General features: G+C 45.5%; 1 protein-coding gene across 3 annotated transcripts in view; it reads left to right on the top strand.

Moving 5' to 3' along the window:
- Positions 1-27,943, top strand: part of CSNK1G1 (casein kinase 1 gamma 1) — a 96,274-nt gene that overhangs the window by 24,473 nt on the left and 43,858 nt on the right. For all 3 annotated transcript variants that reach the window (XM_021554255.3, XM_021554254.3, XM_077785865.1), the window contains 3 exons: positions 15,664-16,079; positions 20,660-20,700; positions 24,940-25,009. In XM_021554255.3, coding sequence (XP_021409930.1) covers positions 15,902-16,079; positions 20,660-20,700; positions 24,940-25,009 — 289 coding nt within the window. In that variant the 5' untranslated portion in view covers positions 15,664-15,901. The remainder of the gene's footprint in view (positions 1-15,663; positions 16,080-20,659; positions 20,701-24,939; positions 25,010-27,943) is intronic.

Raw genomic sequence — 27,943 nt, 5'->3', positions numbered from 1 at the left:
GAAATTCCTCCTGATGTCCAACCTGAACCTCCCCTGGCACAGATTGAAGCTATGTCCTCTCATCCTCAGCCCCAACAAGACACCTAAAGCCTGGCTTTGCCTCCCACTTTCCTTCCTCATTGTAACCATGGCAGGATGGGGCTCTCACTGCTCATGAAGCTGGGCTGGAGTTGCCTTGTGTTTACCTGGTTTCAGCTTTTAGCTTGTCTCAGCCTGGCTGCTGAGCTACTAATGCTCTGCTCATGGTCTGTTACATCCCTGGAATGGGCTGGAGGAGCCTGAGCTGCTCTGTTTTAGGCCCGTGGGATGCTGTGGGGTCATTTGAGGGGTCACCTGAAGGCAGCTATTGGGAAGTGCTTGTAGACTTGGGATAGACTTGTTGATGGGATAAACTGATTTTTATCTGGGAAGGTTTCCTTGCTGCTCACTTCCTTTGGGTCACGAGTCTGGAGGTGCAAACACTTAATTGTTTCAGTTCTAAGGATTTGGAGCTTTTTGTCATCACCTCAACCCGTGTTTTTGAGCTTCAGCATTTGCAGATGATTGAGAAGGAAACACTTCCCTGTGTTTCTGAAAGACTAAGATCAAATCCAGAAGGGACCTATCATAGTGAGTGGCATCCCTGCCAATGGCAGAGGGTTGGAACAAGATGAGCTTTAAGGGCCCTTCTCACCCAAACCATTCCATGATTCCACGAGTATGTGGATCGCTGTACATATGGAGCATTGACTCACACCCAGACTCTGTGGCTGTGCTGTTGTAAACAGAGCCAAGAAGGCTGGTTTTGAGCTGTGCTGGAGGCATAGTGTCACTGATAGCTTTCCTGGGAAAAAAAACCCCGCTATCAGGAAAACTAAAGCTTGATTGCCAAGTTTTGTACCTGATCACTGCCTAGATCAGGTATAAGCTGCTTTTTGTTTATGTATGTGAGCTGGGAAAATTGTCATACAGTACCACTGACCTTTCCTTAGAACAAGGTGGTGGCTCAATCCTTAGAACAAACAAACCCCCCTGCTAACATGCACCTATCACAGTAATCCAGGGAATAATCCCTGGAAAATATTATTAAAATCACATTAATCCTTTCATTTTCTCAGCATGCAGGTGTGTAAGAGATGTCAAAGAATACTTGGACATCTTCACCTGTATCTGGTAGTGTTTCAGGGACACCAGAAGAGCCTGGCTCCTAGAAGTGGTATCTCTCCTGTTTCCTGTCAGATGTCCTTTGGTGTGAGTGGTCCCAGGTTGTGCTGTGCAGCATATGCACGTGTGGCCTGTGGAAGAGGAGAGGTCAGCTGCAGAAAGGAACTGTCCAACCTCCTTCCTGGCCAGCTGGCAGGTGATGTGATTTCTACAGGCAAATATATGGTTGTTGTAATCTTCTCTTCCTCTAGCAGCAGCAGAGGTTTGCAGGGCTGTAAATCACTTCAGAGAGTGCAGGTAATGAAGCCAGGTCCCTTGGGGACGTCAGGCTGATACTTTATAGATGTGGCCAAGCAATGATCCATCACAAACAAGGGGTTGACTATATTTAGGTAGGTTGTTTCCTTTTCCATGTGCATCTTCACCTTGTCCTAAGATACAGCCTGAGAGGGATGACAGCCAGACCAGCATGGTTGAGAGTTTGCTTTGCATTTTAATGTTGCCCTCAGGTTCTGGGAGGTCTAATTTTTAACATTTCCTGTAGTAGGAGGCAGATGGCCCTCAGTTTTCTTATCACCTAAACTTTCTTCTCCAGGTGAATGAGAATCAAATTTGTGCAGTTTCTGTGACAAAACAGCATTCTTCCAATTCTTGTTGTCTTGTCTATCCATGGAAATGGAAAATGGGTTAGAAAGACCTTTCTGATGCAGGTGTTTAAGTTGGCCATGGTGAAATTATATCAAGTTTTGCTTTTTCTGGGATGCCATCTTTAGAGACATGGAACTGCTCCATGTGAACAAGGAGGGTGGTTGACATCAAATGAGCTCTGAAGGTCACAGGTTCAAGAAGGGATGAGCTACCTCTCATGGTCCAAGCTGTAGGGCACTATTCCATGAGCTGTGGGAACAGGAGGTTGCACGGGTTCACCCAGAGCAGGGCGAGTTGAGTCAGGTGGTGAAAACCAGTCCAGCATGGTAGCATTGATGATATTACAGGCTCTGAGATAGTCTCTAACTCCTTCACTCCAGCACGGAGATGTGCTCTTCCTGTGCTCCCAGGGCCTTGGCTGGCTGGTGCTTGTCCATCACACCTGCACTGTCATGGCTTCAGCTTCTCAGGAATAATCTGAAATGCCCTTGTGCCACCTGCCTGTTTTCATGATCTGACTGAGAAGACTCGGCTAGAAATAGCCTGAATTTTCTTCCGCATGTGGTGATTCAAAAGGGTATTTTGTGGCTGAGTACAGAGCCATTTTTGGGTTTCAAACCACAAAAAACAATGTTTGAAAAAGTGCCTGAAGTATGGGGCTGTTATCTAGAGGTGCGATCAAGAGGTGCTGTCTTTCCCTGTGGAAGAACTGCCTTGTAGGCAGAAGAATTTGGCTTGTTTTTCCAGCTTTCTCAAGGTCATGTTGTTAGCATGGGAGGGTGAACAGGTGCTGTAATGGAGTCATTACTCTTGGAAATAGAGTTTAAGATAGCACCTAAAGGGGATCTGTGATTGAAGGAGGCAGGGTTCCAGCAAAGGATTCTTAGAGCTCAGCCTGTATTTAAGTGAAGATTTGGTGGTGGGGGAGGATTTAGATGGGAGGTTTGTGCCTCTCAGAGGGGAAAGAAGCTCGGTAGCAACTGACTTCTCCCATGGTTTGGAGGCAAGTCCTGCATGGGACAGCCCCCCATGTCTTGTTTAGATGATGGTGTTAAACCTAATAGGGTGGAAAAAGGTGTTGTGTCTCTGCTCAGTGAGGTTACTGCTTGTGAAATAAGCACTGAAGTTCAGTGAGAAGAAATGTGCCAGCTGTGATTAGTCCAGGGCCGTGCAGTGCAGGATGAAGGAATGTTTTCATCAGGATGTGCTTCCCTTGGCTCTAGATCTCTGTGAGTACCTGTGTGGCATCTCTGCTTTGTTTTAAAATATAAACTTAACTCTGAAGTCCAGATGAGTGTGAGAGGTGGAATAAACAGCTTTTTCCTCCAGCTCCAGAGACTTCTCTGATCATCATTCCTTGTTCACTGTTTTCTTGCAGGGCATTGGCTTCAGTTTCTCCCATTGCTAATCCAGGGAGTCCATAAGGTGTTTTATGATCTCTTTGAACCAAACTGTTCCTATATCACAGATTTGGTTCTTGAGGTACCTTTAGGCTTCTCTCTGCAGTGTCACTAATTTTTAAGTCATTCTAGAATGAGAAATAGAGTTTAATGTAGCTGCACACACTTCCTATAGCATCTGCTGCTGGAGTAAGTGAATTCAAGGATGTCTTAGGAAATGCAGTTTCAGTTCTTGGATGATCCAGTATCTAATAAGGCCCAAGTTCTGAAGTTCTTTTTCTGTGAACAGGGATGAGAAATTCCATCCCCATGTGGATTCCTTTGTGTTATACTACACAGCTGAGCTGGTACTTCATTATTTTCCTCACAGAGGAAATATGTGTAGAGAGGTCTCCTATGACTTTATCATAATGGTGGAGAAATTAATGGTCTTTGAATTCTTTGTTAAGTGGGATTGATGCCAACTTTATGTTGTCGTCAACAGGCTGGTGGGAAGGGATGGCATGCAGAGGGACCTGAAGAGGTGGGAAACTCATGGAGCTCAACAAGGCCAAGTGCAGTGTCCTGCCCCTAGGCCAGGGCCATCCCAAGCATAAAAACAGGGCAGAAAAGGGATTGAGCACAGCCCTGGCAGCCCCAAACCCCGGTGCTCTGCAGCTTGGGCAGCAGGGCAGGGTGGGATTCTGTCCCTCTGCCCCACTCAGGTGAGACCCCCACCTGCAGAGCTGCCTCCAGCTCAGGGATCCCAGCAAAGAAAGGATGTGGAACTGCTGGAGCCAGTCCAGAGGAGGCCAGGAAGATGCTCTGAGGGTGGAGCCCCTCTGCTCTGGAGCCAGGCTGGGAGAGCTGGGGGTGCTCACCTGGAGGAGAGAAGGCTCCAGGGAGATTTTTGAGGCCTCTTCTAGTGCCTGAAGGGGTTCCAGGAGAGCTGGAGAGGGACTGGAAACAAGGATCTGGAAGGACAGGACACAGGGAATGGCTTCCCACTGCCAGAGGGCAGAGTTAGATGGGAAATTGGGAAGAAATTCTTCTCTCTGAGGATGGGGAGGCCCTGGCACAGGTTTCCTGGAGCAGCTATGGCTGCCTCATCCCTGGAAGTGTTCAAGGCCTGGCTGGATGGGACTTGAAGCAGCCTGGTCTAGTGGGAAGTGTTACTGCCCATGGCAGGGGGCAGAACAAACTGAGCTTCCAACCCAAACCAGCCTATACACCCAGGAAAGGGTTAGAAACTTCTGAAACAGGAGTGTCAACATATAATTCTAATGCCTTGAGGAATGCAGCAAAATCCTTCTTTTTGTTAACCACAAGCCTTCACTCTTGTCCATACCAGTGGGTATTTATAGCTTTAGTGATGTGTGCCTTGTCTTTCCTTCCTAATGGATTGCTGGACCACAAGTGGGTGGAAGATTTGTTTGTTTTGGCACAATATTTCCTTTACATAGGCACGTCTGGAGTTTAGAGCAAACGGAGCCAGGCCGTGAACTGTGCAAAGTCCTTAACGTGAGGGAAAGGAGAGAAGCAGGAAGAGTTGTCATGTAAAATTACCTTCAAAACTGAACCATCCCTTCAGCTTATTTCCCTGCTGGTTTGCAGGCTGCTTCCTTGAGCTGACGTTGCTCCATTGGATGCACTGTGAGCTTGAGCATTTGCTGTGGGCTGGTAATCCAGTATCCCTCCTTTAGAGCATTGAGTAGCTACAGTGGTAATGCTCTTCTGGCACAGACTGTAATGGATGTAACCAAAACAGCAAGGTGACCTCAGAAAGGGAGCTCAGGTGTTCAGTCAATCAAGTGCCTTTGACTGAGCTGTCAGATAAGCATCAGGCAGTGACACCATGCTGAGGTGCACATAAAGGGTTATCAGTGTCAGTGACAGAAGCTGACACAAATTAAATCCACTGCCATGACCTTAACACAGCAGCACTTCCAAAATTTGAAAATAATGAAAATAAATGTGCCATTGAAGCTAGATATAGCTTTGGAGTTATTGCTTGTGAGTTGAAAAATAATAGCTTATCGAATATCCTGAGTTGGAAGGGACCCACAGGGATTATCGAGTCCAACACCTGGCCCTGCACAGGACACCCCAATAATCCCATGTCCCTGAGAGCATTGTCCAAACACTCCTTGAGCTGTGGCAGCCTTGGGGTCAAGACCATTCCTTGCAGAGCCTGTTCAATGCCTGACCACCCTCTGGAGGATGAACTTTTTTCCTAATATCCAACCTAACCCACCCTTACCATAGCTCCATGGTATTTTTCTCGCTATGCAGGGATTTTGGGGATTGCAGATGTTCTTGTAGGCATTAACACCCTCTTGGGCACACTGTCCATCACCAGTGCAAAGGCAGGTGATGTCTGACCACGCCTGTTTGCCAGCCTGTGTTCAAAAGACCCAAGAAGGGATAGTGATGTCTTAACCAGGCTGATTCTTCACAAATTTAAATTTGTCTTTTTACTGTGAGTTTGAGGAGGGAAATTTTATGACATTGGTGATGCCCATGTGAGAGCTGGATGGGTATTGGCAAGAAGATGTCTCTGAAACTTCTCCAGACTGTCACTTTGAGAAACCAGAGTGTGTTTGTTGCCATCTCTGGTGGTGCACGTGCCACCCAGACGTGTTCTGGTGTGTACAATGGCTCTACAGGAGTACCAGTGCAGAGACTCCATCTCTACTGATGCTGCTCCACCTGCAACATATGGACCTCATTTTACAAAGAAGCTGCACCTGTGAAAGCACAGGTAGAAAAATGACAGGTCTGGGATGGTGCTTCCTAGTACACCTGGAAGGAGCTAAAATACCCATCCAGTGTGTGAAGACTTCTAAGGAGCTGACAGCTTCAAATTTGGGGAAGACAAAACCCAGAAAACCAACCAACAGCACAAACCTTCAAGTACAATGATTTTTTTAAAGCCATGTGGCTGCTCTTGGAGTGGTGGTGGCTCCTGCTTGGCTTCCCCCTGCAGGAGGGTTCCACAGGCCACTTCCTTGCCAGATTGAGGAAGGAGCTCAGCACAAACATTTAGTTTTTGTGCACAAACGCAACTGTCTGTCTGTGTATTTTGGAATTACAGTGCCTAATGACCCTACCGAGGAAGTGCAGGTTTTTATGGAGCTGATGATGTTTGTGTGGGTGTAGCCACCAGCAGAGAATTAGACCAGTAACCAAGACTGGACCTTGCACTGGGGAGGAGGTAGCTCAATTACCAGCAAACTGAATGACCTTTGCTTCATTTAGAAATAAGTGAAGAAAAAAAAATTATAATAAATGAAAATTTAAAAGGCAAGAGACAGGATCTAAACATCTTCTGGCCTGCCTGCAAGGGGGTTGTGCTTCTCCAGTGGGTATCTTGCTTGGTCTGGATGTAATTCCCAGCACCTTTCAATCACATAGGTAATCCAAATCCTTCTTACAGCTGATCTGCTTCATCAGGACACAGAGCTGGGAGATCTGGGAGATACAGGGAGTCTTATCAGAGAGGAAGGAAGTAATGGCTCTTTATATGCCATAAAGAGGCTGCCCTGTGGGATAGGTGAGTTTTGGGGTGGGACAGCTTGTTTTGGGGCTGTTGTGTTGACATGGAGTTTTTATAATCCCATACCAGGAAGGGGATTGCTGTAGAAGGTTTCAGGCTTTGAGTGTAACAGTGCCTTAAATATCAAATTCTGGCAGTTTTAATGGACATTATCTATCCTAATAAAAACCTTCTCCTCCCAAAACAGAGGTGGAAAATAATCAGCGTGCTGGCAACAACAAAGGTAGCCAGGGCTGGGGACCTGGAGCTTTCTTAAGCTGGAATACAAAGACCCTGCATCTGAATCCCACCTCACTGCTGTTCTGTTATGACACTTTTTATGGATATTGGATGGCACTTGACAGGAATGTGTCCTTCCATAGGGGAAACACATACCTATTGGATGCTGGATTGACTTTGGATGGGGCCAAAGGGCTCTCAGCATCTCAGGGCTTCCTGAGGTCATCCCAAGCTGGGTTCTGCTAGCACAGCTTCTACCCACCCTTGCCATCAAGGTGTCTTCAGTTTTCTTTGTCCCTTCACAAGGACTTTTCTTCTGGTGAGAGGCCTTTCCCCACCTCACACACACTGTGAAAGCTGCCTTGGCTCTAAACTTGGTATTTGCATTCCTTTCAAAGCAGAAGAAAGCACTTCATGGTTTGGAGACTACCAAGGTTTTTGGGGGTGGGGGGAAGTTGTGTTTGGCTGCCAAGTTCACCAGTCTTTTCAGGCTGAGCCTGTCTGCAATTTATCCTCTGTGCTGCTTTGCCCTGCCAGACAGAGCACAGATAAAACAGTCATAGATGATTGAGGTGCATCTGTGTTAAATTAGGCTGTAAATCTGAATAAGTGATGTTGCTGCCAGTGATCCAAGGCTGCTCCACAGCCTAAGCTCCTGGGGTGGTCTTGTCGAGAATTTTGATACCATTAACTGCAAACTACATCCATCAGCCACCATGGATGCACCTGAATCCATGTGCTGTGGATTATTCCTTGATGATGGATGCACATGGTCATCTAGAAGTCATCTTTGCCCATTTCTTCTTCAAATCCACTGCCTGAAAGGAAAGGGATGGTACAGGGACATCTGCACCTCTCTTTTTGCTGTTAAACAATGTGGTATTTTAAGAGGAAAAATACACCTACAGGTTTGTAATGCCTGGATATCAGAGAAGAGAACTTCTGCAGGGACTGTTGTAGAGCTTTTGCTGCTGGCAGGTTTCTCATTTCCTCTTCAGCATCCCCATCAATACATATTTCTGCTGAAATCTGATCTTTTGTGGCCTGTTTTGTGAGCAGAGATGGTATCCCAACCACCAGGCTCTTTGAGAAGCTGTTCAAAGATTGGACTTGATGATCTTGGAGATCTTTTCCAACCTTAGTGATTCTAAACACTGGATTGTAAAGCTGGGGTCAGTTGCTGTATTGTCAGGAGGTAGATCCTGAAAGTGCTGTGGATGTGAGAGTCCCCTCCAGGCAGGGACAGCAGGATGCAGGACCCCCAGGATGCAGGGAATGCAGTCCTGGGTGTATGGGCTGAGCACCTGCAGGGATCACAGGGGTGTGCTGCTCACAGCCAGACATTGGCACTCCAATGGGATTTCTACAGAGGGTTGTGAGTCTGATATCTTTTCAAGCTCAGAAGATACAGACGCACTGATCTGGCAGTTGCACTTCAGCTTTTACTCTACCCAGCCTAAAAAAAAAAAAAAAAAATATTAAAAAAAAATGTAGAGCTCAGGTTTCATGAGGGGGGGATTTTTTCATTTTATTCCAGCATTCAGCTGTTCCTTTAGCTGTTCCAGCGTATAATCTCCCCATAGACAGCACTAGCCCTCCTTTTCTGACAGATTATGGTCTCTAGTTGTTTTTACATCTCTAGGAATGTGCATCCCTGGCTGCTGGCACACATTTGGCCGGGACTCAGTTCGGGGAGAGAAGTCAATGGAATTGATCTCACATCACACAATGCACTTCCCTGGAAAATGCTCTATGCTTTGGTTTGACTCTGCTCATGTGGAAGAACTAAATTTCCAACTAAATTAGTTTTTCCCTTAGAAACATTCCTGGCTTTCGTGCTGAGCTTCTGTAGAGGGGATTGGGAGCAAAGTTCAGGAATGAACTTAGAGAATGGGTGCTTGGATCACCCTCAGTGAAACAATCAACTGAGATCACTTGGAAAAGTAACTTGCCAATGTATTTAGTTGGGGATTATACAATTAATGTGTTTTAGCATGTTCACAAGGCCTTCAAGGAAAAGAGGTCTTGGAAGTTCACTTCACTTGGCTGGAAAAAGGCACGGGTTCGTTTGGGTTCATCCCTGTTTGTAAAAACTGTAATTGGAGAATGCAAACTTGACAGTCCTGGGCATTCATGAGTAATGAATGAGTATAGCGATCCACAGTTGTCCATTCTTCTCCCTTCCCAGCAATGTGGACTTAAATATTATTTGTGTGCTTCCTTATTTCCCTTCTGTGAAACACTGAACAAAACTAACTGCACAAGCTGAAGATTAAATTGTTGGGTCAAATGATTCAGCAGAAGCAATTTGTCATGTTTAAAAGGCATCTGCAACCTCCAAGGCTGGGAAGAATCTCCCAAGTGAGGGGCATCTGACATGATGTGCACCTGCTTGCTGCAGTTGGCAGCCAGCTTTGTCACTGCTGTTCCCAGATCTAAATTGCAACAGAGAATTTTGACCTACTTTCTCAGTTTTTCTGTTGTTTTGCACAACATTGAGGACACTGAAAGCAGGTCAGTGTAGTGCTGGTTGAGGAAGCACAGATAAATTATGATCTCTGTGTAGAGGTGCTGCTGGGGTACAGTGGGGGAGTTGGAATATGTCCAGTGGAAGATCCTTAAAGTAACCAAAAAAGATAATTCTCGTGTCTGAGTGGGGAAAGTATTTGACCTTCCATCTTCTCTTCCTTGGCTTGGGTAATAGCCAAGCACCAAAGCAGGGCCCTCTTCCAGGTAACACCAGGAGTGTGGATCTGCTGGAGGGCAGGAAGGCTCTGCAGAGGGATCTGGACATGCTGGACCCATGGGAAAAGGCCAGTGGTGTGAAGGTTGATAGGGCCAAATGTTGGATCCAGCAATTAAGTCACAACAACCTTGTGGAACGCTCCGGGCATGGAGATGGTGTCTGGGAATCTGCCTGGTGGGAAAGGACCCAACATGGTCAACATGAGCCCAGGTGGCCAAAAAAACCAGCAGTGTTCTGGCTTGTGCCAGCAATAGTGTGACCAGCAGGACCAAAGTAAGGATTGGCCACCTGTTCTGGGCACTGCTCAGGCCACACCTGGAATCCTGGGGTCAGTTTTGGACGTCTCACAGCAAGAAAGACAGTGAGGAGCTGACATGTGTCCAGGGAAGGGAACTGAGCTGGTGAAGGGTCTGGAGCACCAGGAGCAGCTGAAGGAGCTGGGGAGGCTCAGCCTGAAGAAGAGGAGGCTCAGGGGGGACCTTCTGGCTCTGCACAACTCCTGAAGGAGAGGACAGCTGGGGAGGCCTCAGGCTCTGCTCCAAGGGCACAAACAGCAGGACAAGAGGAAATGATCTCAAGCTGTGCCAGGTGAGGGTTAGTTTGGATATTGGAGAAAAGTTCTTAATAGAAGAGTTTGTCAAAGATTGGAACAGGCTGCCCAGGGCAGTGGTGGAGTCACCATGCCTGGAAGTGTTCAGAAGGTGTGTGGATGTGGCACTTGGGGACATGGTTAAGTGGTGGTCGTGGCTGTGCTGGGTTAATGGCTGGACTCAGAGAGCCTTTCCAACCTCGTGGATTCTGTGATTCTAAGATTGGGTATTTGGTAATTTGTTTATCTCCTCAGGAGCAGGGAAAATCTCAAATCTCTTATTTCTCATTATTAGAACAGTGACTCTGCCAGGAGTAACAGGGTGGCTGCAGAAGAAGAATTTTTATTTTTGTGGCCAGTAGGAAGGACAGAAGCAGGATAAGAAATGCAACATCATCATGAAAGCAGGGAGATAAAAAACAGTGGGATGAGAAGGCTTTAAGGGATGTGAAGCCTGTGGAGATGTGTGTTCATGCAGAAGAGAGCAGAGCTGGGAATGAAGGCTTTACTAATTGCACTTCAATAAAGGCAGAGCACTGACGCCTTGGAAGCTGTTAATGCACACAGTGAGGCAGAGCATACAAAGCCTGCTTGATCCTCTAAACTTAAGGGTGCAAACTCATAAAAGGAGTTGGTAGATGCTAAAAACATGAGTGAACACATTGTGTATGTCCTAGTTTCAAAATGTTTCTCCTTACCTGCAGCTTGGCTGCTCTCCCTTTTCCAGAGGGTAAGTGCTTTGTCCCAATCTGTGGCAAAGCCAGTGAAGTTTTCTGGTGCTGAAGGCTCTACTTTTTACTCAGTGTGAGGGTGGAAGCTGGTGAGCTCATATCTGTGTGTTTATAACATGTCAGTTGAGAGCCCTGGAGGATTTTCTAGTCTTTGAAGTCATGTGGGAAGTAGCAGATCTTGTCTGGAAAGTGCTCTCCACATCAGGAGACGTACCAGACATATTTACACAGGCACGTGGGGTGGATGTTGGAAAATCCAGTGGGAAAGCATGTGCCTTGTCCTAAAGCAATGATCTTGGAGCTGCTTTGAGGAATTGTGGTCCTGTGTCTGTTGAGAGCAGGATGAGTTCACCTATCCCAGCAGAAAATGGGGCTTTCTTGGATGTCTCTTCTTAAAAGATTTTAAAAAGAATTATGGGGCTGAATTCCTGCCTCTCAGATTGTTGCTTCATCCACAGGCATTTTCAGTTTTATTTCTGGCATGTAGCGACTCCTTCAGGGATCAAAACCACAGAGATCTGGAGCAGGCCTGCTTGCTTCAATTTGAAGATGTTCATTGACTCTTTTAATATGGACAGATTTCTGAAACTGTGCCACAAATCAAGACTTTGAGAAAAACTTGTTCCTGTCATGGAAGGGTCTCCAGAGTAACTCAAGGAGGTCAAAGAAGGCTTGAGTTCAAGGGAAGCGAGCTTTTCCTTTGGGAAACAAGGGAAAGGGGGAACAAGAATGGCTTTGGCTTCTTTACACCAGCCTCTCATTTGTGATGTCCTTTCCTACATCTGAAGGGCTCCCCTGAAAAATTGTGTGGCTGTGAGCAGGTCTCTGTGCCATTCATTAAACACTCCTTTACACTGGATTGTGGATATCAACACAAACAGCAGCTGCCCTCCAGACCTGCCTGGAATTGTTCCAGTCCAGGCTGGACCAGGCTTGGAGCAACCTGGTCTAGTGGAAGGTGTCCCTGCCCATGGCAGGGGATGGGACAAGATGGACTTTAATGTCCCTTCCAACCCAAACCATTCCATGATTTAATACCACCTAGAAGCTGTTTTCTAGCTGTAGTGCTGCAGGTTTATTAATGGAGGAGAGGTCATGACAAAGATTTGGGTCCAAATGTTTGGAAGCGTGTAGGATACTGTGCTACTGTTTTTTACTTAGCTAACTGTGCTGCAAGTAATTTCCTTTCAAGCCTGTGTCTTTCATTAAATAACTGTTCCTGTGTCTCCAACTGTATTGTAGTGAAATCAATCCTTGGAATTGGGCTGATTCACCATTAGGGAAATATCTTCATGCAGCTCTGTTCAAATGGAAGTAACTTTGAGGAGCAATCTTGCTGAGTGGGTGGAAAGGTAGGAAGGAATCATTATAAAAAAGTTTGAATCATGGCAGGAAGTCATCCTGGTGTTCTGAGTAGTCTTTAAATATTAATGTGACTGACAGCCTGGTCTTCATTCTTCTGCTGCTTCCCTCCAAAGCCGAGTGCTGTGCTGGTCCTCAAAGGCCATATTTGGTGCCATATTTATACTTTTAGTAGGTGGTAATGATGGTGCAAGATCTTTGTGTGATGGAGTGTGCCAACAGCTGGGCTCTGCTCCTCGGCTTGGCTGTGATAAAGAGCTTCTCAGAGGCGTGGTTCACTTACATATTGCTGCTCTGAATTCCTGTTTGCAGGAGTCTTTCAGCTGAGAGAGGATAGTTAGTGTTTGCAGACTGTCAGGCATGACCTTTCCATCCTCCTCCCCAGGGAGACCTGATCCAGATGGGGAGGGGGGGATGGACGGAGGTGTAAGAGCTCATAAACGTTAACATCTTCCTTTGTGAGCCTGAAGATGTGTGGTGGGATTTGTGCTTAATTTGCCTGAGGATAATGGGGCTGCTTGTCCCATCTGAGATGTGCTGAGCAAGGTATAAACTCGGCAGGGTTTGTGCTCTTGCTGGAGATTTCTTTCTGTTTCCATTTTTGAGGTTGTAGGTAGTTCTCTGTCATAAATTATTCAGTCTTGATTGAAATAATGACTTTGGTCTCCAGGGGGAAAAAAAAATTCTTCTCTGGCTTTGGCAGGTTCGAGTTTGTTTTCTAAAGTGTTACTGTTTTTTTACTCATAGAATTCCTATATCCTGCTCATCTTTCTTAGTGATCCAACCCCAGGAACACTCCAGCATCCTGGAATCATTTTGATGGGAAAAGCCCTGTGAGATCACAGTGCTGGGAGCCATTCTCCCAGCACTGCCAAGCTCATCACTAAGCCACGTCCCCAAGTGCCAGACCCATATGTTGTATTACATGGAAGATGATAGCTTTAACTGGAAATAAAACATTTGACTGGAATGTTCTGGGTCTACTTCCCTTGCCATAGCAGAGATAGACCAAATAGACCAAAACTTCCCATGCTTCAGTTTTAGTTTTTCAAACTTGCCAGAACGACCTGTGTGAGTAAATCCACCTGCTACTAGAAGTCATTCTCACGTTTGGTTGGAGTTCAGCAGTAAAACTCCGTAGTTTCACTGATGGTTCTTTTTCATGTTGTTTGTTTTGAAGCCAGTCTCTCCTCCCAGGACAGCCTGGGGTGGAGTCCAGTCAGAGTGATTTTCTGATATCTGATAGAGCCTCATCACTGCTCCTGCTGACTGGTTTCGCAGGGCAAACACAGCTCTGCTGTGTCTGTGCCAAGTGTGGCAGCTGAGAGTACATGGGGATGTCTGTGATGGAAAAACCAGTTCAGCCAGTTCACTGGTAACGGATGCCTCCTGCTTATCCATATTCAGTTCTGAGTATTAAATCTGGAATTAATTTGAGGCACAAGTAAGGCTTGGTAATGCTAAATAATTTCTTGCACATGAACATCTCCAGCTCTTTTGTCTAGGACAGAGGTGCAAATGGTGTTTCACACGTTGCTTGGGAGCATGTTGGGAGCTTGCCACTTTGGTTTATGGCCAAACTGGTGGTGTGGCTGAGACATGGAGGTTCTCAGGTGACCTTGTGATTGCCAGACCTCCTAGATATGCTGCAGTCATGCTGTGTGACATTTTCTGCAGGGATCCACAACTGTCCTAGGTGACAAGGAGAATTCCAGTACCTGAAGGAGATGGACATACAGGAAGGATGAGGACAGACTTGTTATAAGAGCAAGAAGTGATAGGACAAGGGGACTTTAAGCTGAAATTATGTGCTTGGGTTGGATATTAGGGAGAACTTCCCTGTGAGGGTGGTGAGCCTGTGGCACAGGTTGTCCAGAGCAGCTGCAGCTTCCCCATCCCTGGAAGAGTCCAAAGCCAGATTGGCTTTAGACGAGTACTGTTGCAGGAGAACTGAGCCAGTTGCCTGAGTAAAGTGACTTCTGAGCCTTCGTTTACATGGTTTTGTTTTTGGGTGTCCTTCCATGGGACTCTTGGTTGGTTGGTCTCATTGAGCACTTGTGTGGTTGCTTTGGAGGCATCAGAAGTAGGACACAAACCTTGTTGGTAAAATTATACAGCAACTATTCTAGTCACACCTGGAAAATCTGAATGCAGCAGTGCTCCTGTAGGGCTACAATCCACTACTTTTATATCCTGGATATGGGGGGTAGTTCTATGTGTGTTTATTATAATTCTTGATTTTGATCTGCACCCCAGGAGTGCCCAGTACCATCTCCTGATGCAGCACCTGTGCAGACAAGACATCCTGCAACCTTTCCCTTTATCCTGCTGATTTCTTGGGAAGTGTGGGGAAGCTCAGCCACCATGCTGGTACCTCTGGACTGTCCTTGTGGGGCAGGACCTCCTGGGTCCTTGCATCTCCTGCCAGTCTCCTTTGGTCTTGTTCCTGAGCACAGAAGAACCATTTGACCTGCAAGGGTTGAGAAGCATCTATGTTTTGTCCCCTTTAGACTGAGTTATCAGCTTTTAAAAAATAATTAATCATGCTTTGGCTCTTCATTTTGGTAATCTCTGTAGGACCGCAGTTTGAATTAACAAATATATCTGAGGTCAGTTTGGACTTCAGTGATCCTCGTGGGTCCCTTCCAACTTAGATTATTTAAGATAATCTAGATCAACTTGAAAAGAGGTAAAAGAAAGGAGAATTTTATTAAAGTGCTATAAAACTTTCTTCTTCTCTTGGCACCTTTCATTGGCCCCTTTGTTTTTGTCTGGCTTTTCTGTAGTACTTGATAAATGTATGAAGTGAGGAAAAAACCAAACCTACACTTCACAGGGGCTTTAAAGGTGGGATGTGGTTTCCTCACAGTGTCCACTTGATGTGCTGGTGTAGTTGGAGTGACTTTGGTTACTGCATGTGGTGTCAGTCCAGTGGAGTCATGGAATTGCAGACTGATTTGGGTTGGAAGGCACCTTAAATCTCAGCTGGATCCACCCACAGCCACAGGGAGGGACACTTCCCACTAGACAGGTTGCTCCAAGTCCCATCCAGCCTGGCCTGAGACACTTCTCAGAATGGGACAAGTAGCAACAGTGGATGGGCAGCACTTACATTTCTTCATGACATCAGGGCTTTTTATCAGAACATTGTTAAGAAAATGATAAAGTTTTCATATAGCTGTTAAATTCCACGAGACCAGGAAAGTTCTGGACATTGGCCCTGTTGTACCTTTCTCACCTAGTATTTTAAAATAATTATTTTTATTTCATGTATCTCTTCTTTTGCCCAGGTAAGAAACCAAAAGCAACCTGCCTCTATTGAATTCTCAAGAACACAGCCGACCCTTTGGTACATTATCAAGATGCGTTAGAAAACTGGATCTGGTGCCAAAAGAACTCCATGAGTTTCCATGACTCTCCTGAACTCCAACGCAGATACTTTTGGATATAAATTTCTGTTCTAAGGAGAAGAGTGTGTGCTCCAACTCCTTTCTGCCAGCTTGCTGGCAGAGGTATTTCACTAAGATCATGGACCATCCCAATAGGGATAAGGATGAAAGGCAGCGGACGACGAAAGGAATGCCGGGAAGGAGCGGGCACGGTTCTCGGCCAAGCTCATCGGCGTCTTCTGGCGTTCTTATGGTGGGACCCAACTTCAGAGTGGGCAAGAAGATTGGGTGTGGGAACTTTGGAGAACTCAGACTAGGTAAGAAGCAAGCATTTTAGTGGGCCTGCATTATGCAAATTAGTATTTCACCACTGGAATATAAATACATAAAAACTTACCTTGGCTCGAGAAATGCATGCGCTGTCTTGTTTCCCAAGCGTTGAGCTGCCTTATCCGAAGCTTCTGACTCAGAAGATGTAACTCTTAGCATGATTTTGATTTGCATAAAGTCAAAGGGAATACACTGGAGAGGCCAAAGATGCAAATTTTGAACAATCCCAACAAATGACGACTGTTCACAGCGCTGAATATCTTGCCTAAGGTGAAAGAAAAACTTAACTGTGAATTGTTAAATCTTGCTCTCAATTTTTTGTTCATAAGATAAAACACCCATTTAAAGAAATGGGTGAGACTCTTTCTCAGCACTCAATTCCATGTCCTTCTCTGACCTCACTGCCCTAATTTCAGCCCCATCACTCTCTCCCTGCTCTATGTGTTGGACTTGCTGGCGAGGAGCAGGATGTGCCAAGTGGCCATCTGGCTCCCTCAGCCAGCCCGGCATTTGTTCATGGTCTGTTGGTTTCCTAACCACATCTTGCAGCTGGTTGCCCAAAACAGATGGTTCCACTGATGCATTGTTTGTTTAGGACTACTTAAGAGACCAATGCAGAGCGCTGCACTGGGCTCTTCAGTCATCCTGAAAACACAATGGTTGTGTTTTAAATGAGATGGGTGAAGCAGCTGGTATTGCTTCAATAACTCAAGGGTCATAACACTACTGATAGTGTCTTTGTAGATTCCTGCTCAGAATCTGTCCTCTTAAATGGATCTGTGTCATTTCCCACTCTGAGGCTGGGTTATTGCATCAATACATGTGCTGCTGTTCCATGGTGTGAAGATCAACCAGCTCACTTCTGGTGTGTCTCTGTAAATGAGTATTTTGGTTTCAGCATTGCATCAGAGAAGCTATATTGATTCATCTGAGTAGAGATAACACTTCTAAGGTGGAGAGAAACCAAGGCCAAGGGTGGAAGCTCCCACCTTCCTGCACATGAGTATAATTGGCAGCTAAGGATAAATTTGGATCCTTACAGTGACATAACATCAATTGCTCTGTTGGATTCTCAAACCCCACCCCCAGCAAACATCACAATCTCAGGATCCCCAGGGTGATGTTGAATTGCTTTATAATCCAAGCTCTGCTCTGAGGTTTAGCAGCTGTAGTGGATCCCTCTGGATATATGGCTCTTGAGTTTATTCAGCTGGTGCCCAATTCACAGAATCACAGACTAGTCTGGGTTGAAAGGCACCTTAAAACTCATCCCATTCCACCTCTGCCATGGGCAGGGACACCTCCCACTAGCCCAGGCTGCTCCAAGCCCTGACCAACTCCCTTGGACACTTCCAGGGATCCAGAGGGAACCCCAGCTGCTCTGGGCAGCCTATGCCCAGGCCTACCCACCCTCACAGGGAGGAATTTCCTCCCAGTTTCCCATCTAACCTTGCCCTCTGGCAGTGGGAAGACATTGCCCCTGCCTGTCTTGTCCCTCCAGGCCCTTGTCCCCAGTCTCTCTCCAGCTCTCCTGGAGCCCCTTTAGGCACTGGAGGAGGCCCCAGAATCTCCCTGGAGCCTTCTCCAGGTGAGCACCCCCAGCTTTCCCAGCCTGGCTCCAGAGCAGAGGGGCTCCAGTCCTTGGAGCATCTCCCTGGCCTCCTCTGGACTTGCTCCAGCAGCCCCATGTCTTTCTGCTGCTGTTGGACCCTGAGCTGGAGGCAGCTCTGCAGGTGGGGTCTCACCTGAGTGGGGCAGAGGGGCAGAATCCTCCTTCCTCTGCTGCCCACACTGCAGGGAGGCAGCTCCTGTTTCCAGGATTCTTTTTCACATTTCTCAAAATTTTAGTGATATTGAGTTTGTGACTCATGTAAAGTTTCATGGACTTCACAGAAGAGATTTCACTTCTGAAAATGTCCGTTTACAGAGAAATTCAGTTTTAAATTGCAACACCTGTTAATTGTTTCTTTTTTTTTTAATAATACATGTATTGTTAATGCTAGTTTACTAAAAATTTAGGCAATGAGCCACACGTACTGATAACAATTTGTTGTAAGGTTCTTACAGAAGCTGTATTTCTCTCTTTTTTTCATTTCTTTTGCTTTTTTTCCTGTCACTATCACTTTAAGAGTTCCTGTTTGCTCAAATAGCAGCTATTTCTCTTGCACAGCCCATGGTAATTATCGCTGGGGGGAAGGAGAAGCAGCAGCTGAAATCCGAGCACACAAGTCTCTGATAACAGTTTTGTCCTGCAAAGATGAATGATGTGCCCTCTGCTTTTTGCCTATTTTTTACATGGTTTCAGAGCAGTTAAGCACCAATATCACAGGCAGAACAAAGTCACACACTGATAAGCAAAGGGAAAATAGGCTTTTCCAATTCCCTGAAGAATTTCTCTTTTTCAAGGTGTTGTATTTTCAGTTTAAGCTTCTCTTGTTTGATTCTTCAAAAAGGAGATGGCACTTAGCTAATGAAGCTGTTTGCTGTGTCTATCCAGCTCACTGCTCAGGGTTGATCTTTCTTCCTGAAAATACAGATCACCCAAGGATAGATGTAAAGCTGAACATGAAACTTAGCATTTGATAGGACAGGGGAAATGGCCACAAGTTGTACCAGGGGAGGGTGAGGCTGGATATTAGAAAAAAAATTTTCACTGAAAGGGTGGATGAGCATTGGAACAGGTTTCTCAGGGAAGCATTGAAGTCACCATCCCTGGAAGTGTTCAGAAAATTGAGGAGATGTACCACTGCACAATGTGGTTTAGTGGGAATGGTGGGACTTGTTCAAAAGTTGGCCTTGATGATCCTGGACGTCTTTTACAAAATTAATGATTGTGTGATCTGGCCCAAAGTAAAACACTGAAATGGGGTAAAGCTCTTTCAGTGTTTTCTGGTGTCGGCAGGTTCCTGATGAAACTGCAAAATCTCCTTTCTACTCTTAGTTTCCAATCTAGGTGTAATATGTCTTTTTCTAAAAGATGGAAAGGAATACATGGAAAACCATCCTGTGTGTCAGGGGTTAATGCTGGGGCTCAGCTCTGCTGGCAGAAAACACCCCCTCTGAGGATATTTAACCTTGCATTTAAATCCCTGTCCTGTGCATCACCAAGTACCTAAACAAGTTGGAGCTATGATGTCTTCTGTTACTGAGGGATGTTAAAAAATCTGCTTGGTGCAGACTGGGCCTGGGAACACCCAGTCACAGATTTAGAGGCCAGAAGTACCCTGAGTGATACAGCAGGGAAAGCATCAAAAGAAGTTAAATGCAGAAAACATGAAGCTGTTGTAAACGAAATTTCCCCTGATACTTCAGGATTTAAAGATGACTGTGTGTCTTCTCCCATATTTGTAATGTCTTTAATTTTATTGAGCGTCCCTGTGCTGTTGTATCCTGTGCTCAGGAGGACATGGAAGGTTTTTTAATGCTGTCATGTGGATATGGAAGAGCTGCTCCAGCTCCTGCCTGCTCTGAATGATGTCACTCCATGTCCTGGGCTTTCTCAAGAGCTGGGCTGTCCCAGCATCAATATCCATTACAGGAATTAGAAAATAAATTAGTAAGAGAGCTGAGCAAAGCTGATGCTACAAATAAGCCCGAATAACTTCCATCCTGCATTGCTCCTGAATTTTGGTGTTGCTCAGTAAAAGCATGACTTGTGCTGTGACACTGATGACAAAGATCAATGTTTCCTTAAATAAATCCACAGGGAGCTTTTGTGGTGGGGGCTTCCTTCCTCCAAGGGGATGGTGGGACAGGGACAGAGGGGTCCAGGGACTGCCCAAGCATCGTTCCCTGTGATAGCTCTTCCAGGAGAGCTTGCTGTCAGGCATGAGCCAGGTGGAGGGGGGTGATTGCTCAAATTCCCTGGCAGGGGAAGCAGAGGACGTTGAGTGATACGATAAGTGGCAGTGTCAGAACACAGGGAGAGATGCTCCGTGACATGGAGCTGTGCATCACTGCCTCAGATCACTGAGGAGGCCCAGGGTTTGCTTCAAACACCAGACAGGCTCCTGGAGGAAAATTCCCCTCCAGCTGTAGCACACATGGGTCTCAGCTCTGGTTCAGTGCACCTGAATTTGAGCTTGGCTTGTTGTGCTCATCTCGCACTCCTGCCCTTCCTGCTTCCCAGGGCATGATCAACCTAGTGAAACTCCCTGCATATCCCAGGATTAAACTGTTCAGTGTCCAGCAGATCCAAGACATTTCCAAAAGAAATTACTCTCTGACTCTTCATTTTTTTGTTCCCCAGACTTTTTTGGCATCGTGGCTAATGAAGCCTAGCGTGTCTGGGATACCTCCTTTAACACGTGCATGGAGCCAAAGTGCTGCCATAAAATACAATTGCCTTGTGCTGAGTGGAAAGTGTTATCTTCCTGCCCTGCTAAACTGCTGCACACTGTTCATTATTTTGACAATTTTCAGTCTTATGCTTTGTGAAAAGCAGGAACTTCAGGGGGAATTGGGGAAATAGCCCTTTGGCATCAGTGTCATTATTTCTCATTGTGCCTCGAGCTGCAAGTGTTGAATGTAGAACTAAAATATTTTTTTCCTTCTCCCTTTGCTGCAGGTAAAAATCTCTACACCAATGAATATGTAGCGATCAAACTGGTAAGTAGTAGCTTCAAGTGTCTTGTACTTCATCTTAAAAATTCAAACCAAAAGTAAGTTTTTCAGTTTGGGCTCAGTGGTGCTCCTACCCTCAGCTGGGAATGACTTGTTAAAACTAAGCTAAGTTCTTAAAAGCACTAAAAGCAGGGAGAAAAACCATCCTTCCACCTGCTGAAGGTTTTTGGATCCTAAAGGATCTGTATCTGTCTTAGAGCAGTGAGAGCCTTGTTCCTCTGCCCAAGTCCCAGTGAAGGGCACTGGTAGCGGGTTTGCACCTCCTGCTGCTCCATGGCTCAAACCTTTCCATTCAGGACTCCATGAATTCTCCAGTTGTCAGAATGTTTGGTTAGGAGCATGGCACTGTGCAGCCTGGTGGTCCATGTTTTTAGAGTCAAGAGGCAGGAAAGAGGGTGTTCCTTTGGTTAAAATTTCCTGGAGGAGCAGTTGGGTCTGGTGTGATACTGAGAGACTGCAGGTGCAACAAGCACAAGATCCAATTTGGTGAAGATCAGTCCTTCCTCTGGCTGCCTTGGGTGGCCAAGAAGATACAGTCTCATCATCTGTGGAATGGGGAACTCCCTAACTTGTAGCTCTTCTGCATTTATAAACTCACAGCCTAGTAGTTTGTGTTTAGGCCTTAACTTTTCCTATCTGTAAACTCAGACTTTCATTAGTCCCTTGGTGTTTCAGATTCCATGTCTTCACCTGATATGCTGAATTCTCATGAGAACATTCTTTAAACATAATCCAATCCCTAAAATCTGAAGTTAGAGTTGTGGTGTGACACTGCAGCAAACCCCCCAGTTTGCCCAGTTGATGCTGTCTGGCAGAATGACAGAATGAACCACTGGTGTCAGGAAATCAGGTTGGACTTGGTGGATTCATTGTGATCACGTTTGAGTGCCTCAGATTCCATATCTCTGGCATTCCCATAATGCTGTGTAGTAGATGAAAAATAATTACAGCTTTGCAGGAGGAACTTGTTCTCACACCTGTTGGCAAATGTGAGAAGATGTTCCCTAAAGAAAATAAATAAATGCCTGCAGAGGAATTCAGGAACATAGTATCCCAGATGGGTTTGGGTATCCTGGAAGGGATCTTAAAGTTCATCTCATTCCATCCCCTGCTATGGTGGAACACCAAGGGCACTTCCCACTATCCCAGGTTGCTCCAAGCCCCGTCCAACCTGGCTTTGGACTCTTCCAGGGATGGGGCAGCCACAGCTGCTCTGGGCAACCTGTGCCAAGGGCTCACCACCCTCACAGTGAAGGATTTCTTCCCAATATCCCATCTAATCCTGCCCTCTGGCAGTGGGAAGTCATTCCCCCTTGTTGTGGCACTCGAGACCCTTGTTCAAAGTTCTTCTTCAGCTCTCTTGGAGCCCATTCAGGCACTGGAAGGTGCTCTGAGCTCTCCCTGGACCCTTCTCTCCTCCAGGTGAACACCCCCAGCTCTCGCAGGCTGGCTCCACAGGAGATGCCCTTGAGATGGATGCACATCAGAAAGAAGAATTGTTGCTTTTAGGCCATAGAAAATGTGCTGTGTACACAAAGTGTTTTATTGAAGCAATAATGCTTCTAATTTGCTTCCACAGATAATCCCACTAAGTTGTTGCATTGGAAACCATAAGTTGAAACACAGCTGTACTAGTCCAAAGGGTGCTTTTTTATCTCAGAAGAGTGGCTGCAGTGATGCCTCTCAGTAACCTGAAGCTTTTCCATATGGCAGGACTCAATGGCATTGCCTCATGGCTGCTTCAATCTGACCTGTTTTTCTGGTCACATTCTTTCTTCATTTTTCTTACTACTTTTTTTCCTCCAAAAAACTGAGTGTTAAAGCAGTTGCACTGCAACACTCTCCAGTTTCATTTAACCTGTTGTGATCCAGGCTTAAAAATCTCGGGTCCTTCTTGTGTGAGGGACTGCAATTGCCATCCAGTGGCCATCCAGGTGTCCATATATATGATCTGTTTTGGAGAAGTTTAAGGAGGAAGTAGTAGGAGAAATGGGGGTTTCTCGGTCTCCTAATCTTAGACAAAATTCCACAGGAATAAGAATGACTCATCTCCTCAGCAGCAAATACACTTCACTTACATGTGCACTTAACTTCTACTTTCTTTATCCTTAAAATAATTTGTGGATTAGTGGTGGAGTAGCTGTAAGATGTACTTAGAGGCAACATTTTCTTTTATTTTCATTGTTGGACCAAATCAAAGCACTGCTCCAAGTCCTTCAAGCTGTGAGATCCTCTTGTGTTACTGCAGCCCTGCTGTCTCAGCTATTCCTGCCTCCTATCACAACGTTAGAGCTGGGAAATGAAGGAATTGTGTGATGGATACCAACAGCCCATCAGAAAGTGCTGTGAAATTCCATGCTAATGCCTCATGGTTTCTTTTATGGGACTGAGGCTACACCTTGGAAAACTGCTGCCAGTGGAGATTGGTCCCTGTGTTGATTGGTGTGGTGTCACCATGTGGCTTCTGGTCCTGCTCTTCAGCTGACTTACTTGGTATGGGGTATCTGGTATTCTTCTGAGGGTTTTCAAAGCTGCACTGCCCACGTTAGGAATTTCTTCCCTGGGAGAAGCCAGCCTGCTGCATCCAGCTGCAGTCAGAGCACAAGTACCAGGCCATCCCCTCGCAGCAGTGATGACGCCACTGGTTTGAGCTGTGGATTTTCTCTGTTAGGCAGTAGCAATTCAGTTATTTTTACTGCAAACACAAAATCTGCCATCATCCCTAAGCCCTTGGCCTACAGGACAACCATCTGTGCTGGTATGATCTCCTCAGAAGCTGCCATGACTCTGGCAAGTGTCCAGAGCTCTGGCTCCAGCAGCTCCCGATGCAGACGCGGCTCAGGGCTGCCTCCCCTGATTTTGTCACGAGCAGCATCATGTCCTGCTGCATCAATCCTTCCCCTTTACATGTCTGGATAAATAAACTACACCCTGAACATGCCAAGTTCCTGTTGCCCTGAATCCCTGTCCTCTGCAGGTGTCTGTAGACCCTCCCTCAAGCCACCAACAATTACCTTAATTTAAATGTGACTTATATAACAAACTTGTTTGTGTGTTGTTTTGTGTTTGCCTTCAGTGCAGGTTCAGTTTTTCCTCCAGAATATTTTTTTCACGTTGCTTGATGAGTATTTGGTCATTTTAGCTTTAAAACATCATGGATTTGGTGACCTTGGAAGCCTTTTCCTACCTCAATGATTCTGTGATTAAGCTGAGAAGTAACCAGGAGCATTCATTCCCCTTGCTGGGAAATGGATGGGATGACTTGAGCTGATGAGGAACAGCTTGGCTACAAGTCAAATTGCCTGAATTCCTGTACAGAATTCCTTCTCCACACTTAGAAAGAAGCCTTGACTATGGAGTTCACAGCCAGTGTGAGCATCAGTCTTACAGTGCAGACAAGAGGTCAACAAAAATTGAGGCCAGTATTAACTCCTATCTCCAGGCTGCCTGGGCAGTTGGTAAACCCACATCCATGCCTATCCCAAGTGCACAGTTTTATTGCAGATGTAATTACTCCAGTCTCTTAATCCTCTCCATATTAACTCTATATTTTTAGAACCTCTGTAATCTTGCACGTTAATGCCTTGATGGATTGTAGGCATTAAGTCTTGTATGTAAAATGCAGATGAGTAACAGTTAATGAATGGGATGGTTTGGGTGCATTGCAGACTTACAATTTTATTTTTTTGCATTTTGTGGATAAAAATAGAATATTATTGAGTGTTTCAAGATGTTTGACTGACAGCTGCCAGAAGGAGGGGGAGACTTCTTCCTTTTTCCCAACTGTCTGGCTGCATTGTGGTGCTTGCTCTGAGCAGCTGTGGTCTGATGTAAAACACACTCGTTTGACTCAACATTTTTCAGAAATACAGGCTGGAGACCAGCAAAAGTGCTGTGGGCAGTCACAGTGCCCACAGAATGAATTTGAGCTTTTGCAACCTTGACTTCCCTCTGCCAATGTCCAGGGTTGTTCTTCAACCATGGAAGGATCCTTGAATTTCACTGCAATGAATGAGCTTTGTATTTAAATGAGAATGTTATTTCTCCTCCAGAGAGCAAATCTTACTGCTTTTTGTTCTTTTCTTATTTAAATGACATTTAATGGTGAAGTCTGTTGTTAGAATTTCAATTTGGGGTGTTTTAATTATGCACAAATCTTCAAGTAGAGGACAGAACTTCTTTTAGTCAAACTGATTTTAACCAATTTATTTATTTCTGTTCTAGGAACCAATTAAATCCCGGGCACCACAGCTTCATTTAGAATACAGGTTTTATAAACAACTTGGAAGTGCAGGTGAGTAAACCTATCTTAAGCTTATCAAAAGTTTTATTAAATTTATTTAATTAAGAGATTTCTTTTTTAAATCAAACACCACCATAGTATTTGTTGTGTAACTCTGACTTGAACTTAGGGATCTGCGCCAATTCCTTTTAGCCTCACACAAGTTTTGGAAGCTATTTGGTGAGAATTGGATCATAATATGATATTGTATAATTGTGTGGACCTAAAATGTTGAGTTTGTGTGGATTTGCTGATATGGAAATACCCCTGTAAGTGTGTTTGCAAAACATAGGAATTTTCAATGGATGGAAAGTTACTTGTGTATAGAACAACACCCCTTAAGTAGGTGATCTAAAGTCTTTAAACCTAGGAAATGGTTTTCATTTTTACTTGTTAAATCATAAGAATGTCCACAAGCCCCATGGCTCCTCTGTGCAATCCTGGTCTACAGCAAATAGGAGAAAAATAGAGCAGGATCAGCCAAAGGTGGAATTTTTTATACATTTTTTCTGGCAGTCTCTGGTTTCCCTGATACAGAGCTTGAGTTGTGTCTAATAGTGTTTGGATTTTTCTTCCCTGAATTTATGGTTGTTTTTTAAGCCTGAAGAGCCTTTAGTATGTGCTGTTTCCCATGACAAGGATTTCCACAGCCTCGTGCAGGGTGTTCCACTGCTCAAGAAAGTCTCTGTGAAGCAACAACCTTCTCTGCTCCTTCTGTGCCTTGATCATGTGTTGACTTCAGGTTTTGACAAGTTTCTTACATTACTGTAGTTTTTTAATACTTCTGATTTTATTTTTCCTGTTTCCTCTGAATGGACCCAGCTTCCACTTGCAGAGGATGTCTGATGGGCATCCAGAAATACTTTGGTAATAATATAGTACCAAAATACTAAGTTAAACTTCCTGCTGGAGTTCTGTTGATGCTTGTGATTTCTGGGATACCCCAGCCCACACGTCTTGTGACACATGAGTGAATCCCAGTCTGCTTTTTCTACACCACTTGGCTTCCTTCCACTCTTTAAAGATGTTATTACGGAATTATAAAACTGATCAAAATTTGAAGGAATGGCTTTATTTGGGTCAGATTAAGTATTTTGAGGTTTTCCCCTGTTCCTAAAGAATTTAAACTTTCCATCCTGTAATACCCACTCAGAGCATTCATGGAATGGTTTGGGTTGGAAGGGTCCTTAAAACCCATCTCGTTTCCCCCCTGCCATGGGCAGGGACACCTCCCACTATCCCAGGTAGCTCCAAGCCCCTTCCAGCCTGGCCTTGGATCTTTCCAGGGATGGGGCAGCCCCAGCTTCTCTGGGCACCCTGCACCAGGGCCTCACCACCCTCATGGGGAGGAATTCCTTCCTAGTCTTGAATCTGCTGTCTTGGAGCATTTGTCAAGGGACTGTTGGGAAGGCTCCTGAGCAACCTGGCTCTGTTTCTCTCTCTGTGGTCCCATGGGTGTCGCTCTGCTGTGTTGTTGGATGTCTTTAGAAGCTCTTGTGCTACAGTTTTGCTAAAACTATTGGAAATTGGCCAAGTCTTGAGTGGAGGATGTGAACTACAGTTCTGGTCTCACCATGAAACCTGGAATCCAAGCAAAACAAATTTTGGTGCAGTCAAGCTGCCAGGAGCAGGGAGGCTTGACTTGGGAGGAGTGTCTGGCTGGAAAAACAGATAAATAAGTGCCAATGTTGGGGTAGTAGAGGAGTTTGTTCTCAGTGACGTTGCTAGTGCCAGGCTCCCCATCATGGTCATTGCCATGGAGCTGCTCAAAGAGCCAGGCTTGAACCTCCAATAGGGATGTCTGGTTACTTGGAATTGTCCTACACTTGCCAAAGGAAGACTAGAAGTGTCCGAACACATGTTGTGCATGACTCAGAGAGAGCAACAGTAGCGTTGCATGTGACATTCTGCTCAATAAATTAGCCAATTAATCCTGCCAAGTGACGTGTCTGGCTGCAGCTCCCACCATTAGCTGAAGGAGGGAGAGCAGAGGGAGCCTGGTTGTGACACCACGGGAGCCACCTCGTCCCCTCAGTGGCCACGTTCAACTGCGTGTGCAGCCAGATGGTCCCAGTGAACTCTGAGATACCAGAATTGTCATCACCTGCAGCTCTGGGAGAAAAATGGGGGATTTTTCCTAATCAGAAAAGTTTTAATGGTGATTTCCTGTTGGATGTTCAGAATAAACATTTTTAAATGTGTTACTCAGAGGAAAACTTAGGCTGGAAGGGACTGACCTACTTGGCCAGTGCCTGAAGGATGTATGTGGGTATCAATAACCTGCTTCACTTGACATCATCAAAAACTAGTGAAAATAGTCTTTTTTTTTTCTTTTTTTCTAAGCTGTTCAGTCAAGTTTTGTATTTGCCTTGGTGCAGTTGGACAAAGTAGCAAATAGCTCAGTAATTCAGAAGCTAAATCCTGAGATGAGCTTCCATGTGAGATGTTTCCACATGAACAGAAGATGTGATAACTGCCTCTTCCTTAGCAGTGACTCTGTGGCTCCCTGTGCCACGTGCTCCATGAGCTTCCATGTTCCAACACTTTCTGACAGGGCACTGAAGTTGCATCTGTTCTTTCCCAGCAGCACCAGTTTCTCTGCCTGCCATGTGGCTTGGATGAGGATCCCTAGTCAGCTCGGATTAGCAAAGGAGCAGACTGGATTTTATGTGTCTCAGACATCTTAAGATGCTTCACACTTAAGATTAAGTGATGGAGCAGGGAGAAGTTTGTCAAAGGGATCTAAACTGTAGGGATGTGGCTCTCTTGGTGCGTCTCAGAACTGCTCAATACTGGTGGATGTATCAAATGGATTCAGAGAAAGTCCTGAGTCAGGAGTAACCAACTAACAGATGTCTCTGATGTGCTGCTTTGGATATTTGATGCTGTCTCAGCTGTTTTAGTGCCTCCTGTAATTCCCTTCCTCTAACTGGAGGAATGTTTGCA

Source organism: Lonchura striata, chromosome 11 (genome assembly GCF_046129695.1).
Source record: "Lonchura striata isolate bLonStr1 chromosome 11, bLonStr1.mat, whole genome shotgun sequence".
Taxonomy (NCBI): Eukaryota; Metazoa; Chordata; class Aves; order Passeriformes; family Estrildidae; genus Lonchura; species Lonchura striata.
The sequence above is the reverse complement of the archived record's forward strand: the minus strand, read 5'-3'. Positions and strand labels throughout refer to the sequence as shown.